The sequence below is a fragment of the Medicago truncatula genome, chromosome 3 (genome assembly GCF_003473485.1).
Source record: "Medicago truncatula cultivar Jemalong A17 chromosome 3, MtrunA17r5.0-ANR, whole genome shotgun sequence".
In the NCBI taxonomy this organism is placed as follows: Eukaryota; Viridiplantae; Streptophyta; class Magnoliopsida; order Fabales; family Fabaceae; genus Medicago; species Medicago truncatula.
The window spans coordinates 40876890-40885570 of record NC_053044.1 but is presented as its reverse complement, the minus strand read 5'-3'; the positions used below and the strand labels follow the sequence as shown (position 1 = coordinate 40885570).

Here is an 8681-nt window from a genome sequence, read left to right as displayed (position 1 = left end):
TTTAGAATCAGTTTTAAGGTTAGAACCATGTGATTATGTGCATTTTCGTGAAAATCTGCATTCTGCCCGAGCTGAAATTCATCGCTCGCCCTCGCGAGCAGCAAACCTCGCCTCGCAGGTGATGAACTTCATCGCTCGCTTCGCGAGCAACTTTTCCCGCCTCGCGAGTTACACTTTGTAGCTCGCCATAGCGAGTTGACCAGTGAGGAAAACATGATTTTGAGAATTAACTCCTTCAGTCAAGTTTTAGATGGTTTTGAGTGCCTTAATATGTATAAGAATGATTAGGCAAGTTTTTAGATTGAAATTGAACATAGGGAAGCTAAAAATGGGATTTTTGGGTGAAAAATGTCAAGTTCCCGAGAGTACCCAGTTTCTAGCTCGCCAAGGCGAGCAACCTTTTTCATGAACTCGCCATCGCGAGTAGAGTGGCTCGCCTCGCGAGCTGCACAGTGACAGACTACCTTGTTAGGGTTCTTGCGATTCTTGTCGCACGAGATGTTATGAGTTGATCCTTGGGGTAGGAATGAAGGTTGGTTATAATACTGTTGTTGTTCAGAGAGTCTGAAAATAAGATGATTGATGTTGTTAGTAATGTGATATAGTTGTATATGCATTATGTGGATTATATATGATGTTTAAGTTGTTGATGATTATCATTTGATACTGTTATATCTTGAGATGTTTATGTGCTGCCTGTGCTGCTGTTGTATATCTATTAAGTTGAAAATGTCGGTCTAAGTTGTGAAGTGTTAAGATGTTGTTCCAAAATATTGGAGTCATATAAGATGTCGATGTTGTCTAAGCTGTAAGTTGTTGAGTCCATGCATACTCATTTAAGTTGAGGGCTTGATGCCCTGTGAGCTTTTGCTCTTTAAGTTTAGGGTTTGATGCCCTGTGAGTGTATTTATGCTCTTATGTTGAGGGCTTGATGCCCTGGCTGGTACCACATGCATGATTAAGAAGATGATGTTGCATAGTCAAGTTGAAGTTGCATTGTCGAGTCAAGTTGTTAAGTTGATAAGTTGTTATCCATGAGTTGTTAAATTGATAAGTTGTTAATGAAGTGCTTTAAGAAGAATTATTATTATGATGTATTGATGATGTTTATGTTGTTGAATATAATTGATGAATTATATGCTTATTATTATTGTTTATGAAATCTCACCCCTTCTGCTTGGAAATGTTGCTTCTATACGTGGGTAACTTCCAGGTAACCAAGAATAGTCGCGGTCGTGAGTGGATTCTCTCACGTGTGTCTTAGGTGCTCTGATCCGTAACGGGATGTGAACTTTGTTGTTATTTTCTGTTCCTTACGTATTACTTTATGAAGTTTCATGAACTTGTTTTGGATTGGATTTTATGAGATTTTTATAACGAGGCCTTCGTGCCAAAGATTGTTAAACGATGAATAATTTCCGCTGCGAAGTATTATGGTCTGCCAGCAATTAGGGGGGAACCAATGGTGTTTGCTTTTATACTAGCAGTATTTTTGATCTAGCATGTACTTAATTCTGTAATTGTATCTCTTCATTCCATGTTTAGCACCATCATACTTTCTTGCATATCACTTTTTGCATGTAAACTATAGCTCAAAATTAAAGCATGTTTTGAAACTTGGATAACCTTCATGAAGCACTCAGATTTTTATTTTGTTTTGGTTTATTGGTGTATTTTTGTCGTAGGATTTCCTTCTGCGACGGGGAGTATAATATACGCTATCCTTCAGGTTCTTATTTTTAAATTAACCAATAATTCTTGGAAGATCTGATTTGTGTTTCCCCCCGAATCCAACTCAATCATGATTTTATTTTTACAGATTGTGATCACAGGTGTTGGAGCAGCCCTCATAAATAGAGCAGGCCGGAAGCCCCTACTTTTGGTAAATTCAAAGCACAAACAACTTATCTTCAAATTTTCATTTTTTTTTATCTCCGTTTCATGTATGATACTCTTATTCTTTTTATGAAAACATGTATGATACTCTTATTGTTATTTCTTGGTTTCAATTAGGTATCTGGATCAAGATTGGTTGCAGGATGTATATTTACTGCAGTTGCATTCTATCTCAAGTTACATCCCAACTAAGAACATTACAACTTCAAGTTATTATTCCTAATATATATGTAAAATTGATATCCTTGTGTGAGTAACAGGTTCATGATGTGGCTGTGGGAGCAGTCCCAGCACTTGCCGTAACCGGCATATTGGTAAATTAAATAGTTTCTTTTCCGAAAACAAGAGTTGCACTTCGAATTCGCCAGTTGCAAAATGTGTCCTCTTAGTAAAAAGACGGCATAAAGTTTGCTAAAAAATTACCTTATGTTGCAGATATTTCCTGTCAATATTAAAGGGCAGGCATGAAGCATAGCAACATTAGTGAACTGGTTTGGTGCATGGTTATGTTCCTATACTTGAAATTTAAATAGAAAGATTGAGAAAACTGTTAGAAATTTAAGATTCAGGCTGAATTACTTACTGATTTATTATGTGCAGGTTTTCAGGAACTTTCGAGTATTTAGACCATTCAAATCTGTTATAAAATTTGCTTATAATTATTGAAATGTGAATTCTTTCAATCAATTAGATTAATTTAGCTTAAAGGAATTGACTTTAGGTTGTTGTATTCCTTGATTCATCAATGTGTGAATGCTGTCAAAGTGTCATTGTGAAAGATTCCACAAATTACTAATGGTTTAAAGACAGTTAGTATTATGATTCTCTAAGGCATTTACCATCATGTGCTCTACAAAGTTAACTATTGTACCCAACAACAAACCCTTAAATGGTCTTACTGGAAGTTTGAAGCATTACCTTCTGGAAATAATTTGACTAATCGCTAAGAATTCAAGTGATGGGCTAGAATTGGTCCGAGTATTCCGATAATGGTTGTTGATTTGTTATTATTTACTACTTGTCTCTGTGGCTACTGTAAAGAGAAGTGATAAAGCCAGTTGATTTTTTACCTTCACTTTCCTGATTTTTCATATCATGTTTGTGATGTAATAGGAAACCCCGCTTTAGATTGGAACACAAGAAAGAGGATAGCAATTGGAGCTGCTCGGGGCCTTCTGTATCTTCATGAGTAATGTGATCCAAAAAACATACACAGAGATGTAAAAGCTGCTAATGTGCTTCTGGATAATGATTATGAGGCTATAGTTGGTGATTTTGGCCTTGCAAAGCTCCTTGATCATGCTGATTCCCATGTCACCACTGCTGTACGTGGCACTGTTGGACACATTGCACCAAAGTACCTCTCGACTGGCCAATCATCTGAGAAAACTGATGTGTTTGGATTCGGCATTCTCTTATTAGAGCTTATAACTGGAATGACAACCCTTGAGTTTGGAAAAACCTTGAATCAAAAGGGTGCTATGCTAGAGTGGGTAAGTCCATACTCTACAATCCAAACATTCTTGTGCATTTAATTCATTGATATTAAACACAATTCTTTGCTAATTAATCTAATATCTTAATTCTAGCTATATAAATATATGATGTTTAACTCTTCATTAGTAGTTTCTCGTGCTTGGCTTTTCCATTATCTTTTCAATATGTATTGATCTACACTTGACACAGGGTTACGAATTCTTCTACCAAAATGTCTTAATATTATTGCATATTTGATGTTTGTGTGTATTGAATATTACACTACACTATACTTCACTATAATACTATTATTGAAAAGTTGGAAAGGAAAATTATAGCTTAATGTGGTAGGTATGTTTTCTGATGTCATTAAGTTTATTAAGATATGAATGTTCACACATCCTTATGGTAATTGCTAAGAAATATGCCAAAGTATAGCTTATTCTGCATCTGCAATTTTTTAGTTTTCTCTCAAATCTGAGGTGTACTACTGTGTGGAGAGGATGTTTAAGTTCCATTGACAAGGTTGCTTAGCTAAACTTTCATGTGTTTAATCGATCGTTTCTGGTTTGACACATTTCTGTTATATTTTTTAATTTAATGTGTCTATTTTATCAGATATAAAGTGGTTGTGCAAGTAGTTTGCGATGGTGACAAGTCTGAATTTGTGTTTGGGGATAAGAAATGTCTTCAAATTATTGGTATCACAACCCAAGCTCTTAGGAAGATCATGCAAGAGGTATCTTTAGTTCAAGTGTTTAGTTTTCATTTTATTTTAAATATTGTTTATGGGAGTTATAGCCTTTGTGCTCTTCTTTTTTGGTGAAGATGATCCAAAGATATATCCAGGACATCTAGACAAAATGCTTGGCCTTGAGCTTGCACTGCGTGTTAAATATCAGCCTTACTATCATCAATCCTCTGTTCTAGGTTTTTCACTTGACCCTGCTGTCATCCGAAGAATTAGGTCTCACCTTCACCCTCGCGAAGTCCAACCACAGGAGCAACAAGCCAATGGGGTTAGTTATGCTTACTTGTCCTGCTATTCTATTTACAATTGATCTTGCCATTTGATTTTGTGTAGTATATGATTATAACTAACTACTTTTTTACACAAATGACTAACTACATTATTCCTTTAATATCTTGCTATGCAAAATACATATACATATTATGATTTGGTAGATCAAATTTGATGATTTCTGGTTCTGCTATTTATAGTTCTACTATACATAATAGAAATTAAAATGAACAACAATTTATTGGTTAATATTGCTGGAAATAAACTTGATCTTTAGAAATAAACTCCTTTATACATTCTACTTCCTTCTAATGATTATATTCTAAAATATCTATATATCTGTGAACAATTTCAGACGAAGATTCGTGTCTGCCATGAATTCTTCGAACGTTACTTCGACAAGCTAAAGAAACATCCTTATGCATGGCTCATAGACCAAAATGAAAAAAGTGTAAGAGTAAGGTTTGGACAATAAAAAAAACAAAATTTTATCACGTCTGGTAGAGATGTTGCAGCAGCATTCCAATGGAACAAACGAAACAGAGTTAAGCTCGAATATACCGGTAAATTCAATAGGTTCAAGATAGATGTGGTCAATGACAACAATGCTCCTTCTGAAGACATAACTGTTAAGCAAGAGGTCATTGAAATTGACTCAGATTCAGAAGACAATGAAGACTATTACGACCCAGATCTGTATCACTTTGCAAAAAAAAAGTAACTAAGCCTTGGAAAAATAAACAAAAATCTCAAGTGATGGTAAGTAACAACTACACTACCGCTTTAATATTTTAATCTTTCTAATCGTAGTCATTAACTAAATCATGTTACTATTCCCTTTCTAGCACTTCCCCAATATGATCTCCATCAACGTACTTCCGGACACACAGTACACCATTACATTAGTGAATTGGAATACCCAAAAACAATACGAGTGCAAACTTACCACTTCAAACAGGGGTCCAAATGAAAAATATCTAGGAGAGGATTGGAACAAATTTCTGAAGATAACAAATTGCGTCAAAGGGATAGGTTGTTCTTCGAACTGCAAGACCCTCCGGAGTCATTATTTGTTGAGATTGTCCGAAACAATATTGCAAACTAGATAGGCAAGCACATCATACCAAATGCTTCTGTTCTGCTCTAGATATCTATTACGCCTTAAACAATGGCATTATATTTTCAGTTTTGCTAGCATTTACATATCAAATGACAGATTATTAAATATGTTGATGTACTATATGCACTGAATGCAACTAATTATAATTATGATTTTGTCTATCTCATATTAATTAAATCGAATAACTAAATTGCTATTTCTCAATAAATAATGGCTATGAATAAAAAATTTCGAATAATAATCTAAGTTTGGTGTATTGTGGAATGCATTCTAAGCGTTCGATGAAAGGATAACTAGAATTTAAACGAGGCTTTGTTGATGGCAACTTCCATTCTTATTTTAGAGAAATGATATTTGTACAATAAATAGGCCCGTATCATTCACCTTGCAAACAAACAATAGAACAGCAACTGTTGAAATCAGAAAATTCATTCTGAACAAAGGAGCAAAAAACGACCGTCCAACACAAAGGTGATATATGTCTGATATGAATTTAACATTCATGGCAGAAGACTTGCGAAAAACAAAAATTATGAAAGAAAAAGAGGTACCGTCGGGTATAGTTTACAAGGTTGCTTTACAAATTCAAGGTGTGGGAAATCAATACGTAAGAGGGCGTTTGTTTTGATGCTTTAAAAAAACATTCGCAGAGTCTAATGCTGAAAATAAATAACCCTTTGTTTGGTAGAAGGGAATCTAGAAGAAAAAAACGGGAATATTTTTTTTATTTTAGTAATACACTTTTGAGTACAAAAAAAATGTCTTACCTATGTTTTTTTTTTTTTTTTTTTTTTTTTATAAATATTTTTATAGAAAGCATAGTATCACTCTAAATATTTTATAAATAACATGTGTATATATTAATAAAATATAGTTAATGTCCATTTTTATACATCGAACAGTCGTATCAGAAAAATATAAAAAGTTAATAAATAAATTAGAAAAATATAAGAAGTTAATAAATAAATTAAAAAGGTTATGGACAAAGCAATGTCTAACGTTTTTGGGAGAGTTATACCAAAATTTATACACTAAAAATAACGGAAAATTGAATGGTATCGTTGATAGTGGTGTTGAGATAAATTCCAAAGTCCTTCTTAAATTGATGTTTTAATGACAACAATTTTTTTTAATTGAAGAGATCAATATGATTCTGATCCATGTTAAATTCTAACAAATTTCTTAGTGTTCTTTATAACAATATATTACAAATGCACAAATATGCAGGAAACATAAACCTTAACATCATCAAATGTTTAGAAGGACTTCAGATTGATCAAAAGAACTTTAGAATGAGGTCAGAGACGTCCTAATGGATGCTGCAAAAATTGAAGACAAGATTGACCAATGAATGCGAGATCAAAATTTGATCCATGTCAATCTTACAAACAAAAATTTGATCAAAATGCGAGTCACAAGGGTGGGAAAGAACTGGAAGGTTATGAAGACGGACCCATCCCTCCAATTTCCAGAATGGCTGGACCATAAAAAAATGCAGGTATATTTGTGATCTGTTTGTTTTTTGTTAGAATCTGTGATCTATTTTTGTTAGTTAGAATGAGGTAATTTTGTGATTATGATTTATCATTACTTAATACTTACGATGGTTTTAAAGTGGTTTTTGAGTCATTCATTAATTGATTTTTAAATTGGTTTAACTCGGTGAAGAGGGGTTTGGGTTTGCCATTGAAGCTGTTAGACTCATGGGATCAGAGAGCTTTTGCTTAAATTTACTGTTTTCTCCTGGCCTGTGATGTTATGTTTTACTTGTTTCCCACTGTGATGGATTTTAAAACTTTAAATGATTACTTGATTTTTAAATTGGTTTAACTCCGTGATTATTAGCTATTGTGAAGATGCATGTTGTGATTATGTTTTTTTTTTTTTTTTTTGTGGTGTAAATGAGTTTTTTTGGTGGTGATTTTGTGGGATTGTGATTGACTGCAGTCATAAAAATGACACAGTCTTACAGTCAAACAAAATACAGTCATTTTCCATATTAGCCCACAACACAACACATGGTGGTAAAAACAAAACGCCTCTGTGTGATGCCATTACTCATTATCTTCCACAACACAGATACTTAATTTCATATTATTAGCTACCAATCAAACTCTAAATGAAATTTTTATGAATGAAATCATCCTTTCACTGAAATTGATAAATCAGAATGAATTGGAATTGTTGGACGAAAAAAAACAATTATCTCTAAAACTCAAAATGATGTACGAATGTCATGTTAATTCAGACCAACCCAAAATAATCTAACCTGACCTTAATGAGGTTCACAATAGATGATAATGATTCGCTGTTTAACAATCTTCAATAGTTAGAGTTTTTCACTGCATGTAGTAGATAGATAGAATATTCTAGGTTTTTCTACATTCTAAATTTTGTATAACAGGCTGAAAAACTAAATGTTTTACAAATGAGCTATCATTCTAACACATATCAATTTCTTTAGAGAAAGAGGGGTAATGTAGATTCCAAAAATCCATTTTACCTGGGAATGTAGGGTAAGACACATTGGCGAACATTGCGTTCACTTCTTTCAATATTATGGCAAGCCTCATCAACAAACTAAAAGATTTCCAATTAGATGAATTGTGTTAGCATTTTAATATTCTAAATGTAATTGGAAATTCTTTATAAAGCTAGTCACATACACGGATGAATAGGATAGATATCTGAGACTCGAGTTCACCAAGCAAAAGGAGGACAAATCTTGCTGCATCAGCTTTTTGACCAGAAAGATAGTGTTCTGTTATTCCATGCATTGATATGCAGCATGAAGGATCAATCTTAAATGCCCAATCTTACATGGGCATTTTGACCGATGCTTACAAATTCACGAACTGATTTGCATATTCACTCGAAAACGAGAAGTATATGAGCGAGTAAAATCTAGTGCGAAGTGTGGACATGTTGCATCTTAGAATCTAGCGAGACTTCTTAATTCTACGGTTCTCAGCCGTGACTAGGGCATTTTCTCACCCTAACCGAAATACCAAAAAAAAAAAAAAAGAGAGAATTCAGAATTCAGAATTTACATCTTTCAATCCATGTAGCTATGCATCATATTGATATATATTATAATAAACAACTGCTAGAAAATGATAGATGTTTAGATGACTAAAATAAAAAAACAATCGGTAAGAAAAAGAAAGG

At 33.6% G+C, this 8681-nt stretch overlaps 1 protein-coding gene across 2 annotated transcripts; it reads left to right on the top strand.

Annotated features, from left to right (window-relative positions):
- Positions 1–1458: 1458 nt before the first annotated feature.
- Positions 1459–3364, top strand: LOC11442210 (sugar transporter ERD6-like 7). Of its 2 annotated transcripts, none has more exons than XM_039831566.1 (5): positions 1459–1729; positions 1820–1882; positions 2014–2073; positions 2157–2210; positions 3010–3364. In XM_039831566.1, exons 1-5 carry the CDS (start codon positions 1631–1633, stop codon positions 3022–3024), a joined length of 291 nt encoding a protein of 96 aa, XP_039687500.1. In that variant the 5' UTR covers positions 1459–1630; the 3' UTR covers positions 3025–3364. The 2 variants fall into 2 exon arrangements, with proteins under 2 accessions (XP_039687500.1, XP_024634115.1); XM_024778347.2 differs by having other exon boundaries at positions 2332–3364.
- Positions 3365–8681: the final 5317 nt, after the last annotated feature.

Coding starts and splice junctions, on each gene's coding strand:
- LOC11442210 (XM_024778347.2), top strand. CDS start 1,631: ATGAAGCACTCAGATTTTTATTTTGTTTTGGTTTATTGGTGTATTTTT. Junction 1,730..1,819: donor TAATATACGCTATCCTTCAG/GTTCTTATTTTT, acceptor TTATTTTTACAG/ATTGTGATCACAGGTGTTGG. Junction 2,074..2,156: donor CAGTTGCATTCTATCTCAAG/TTACATCCCAAC, acceptor TGTGAGTAACAG/GTTCATGATGTGGCTGTGGG.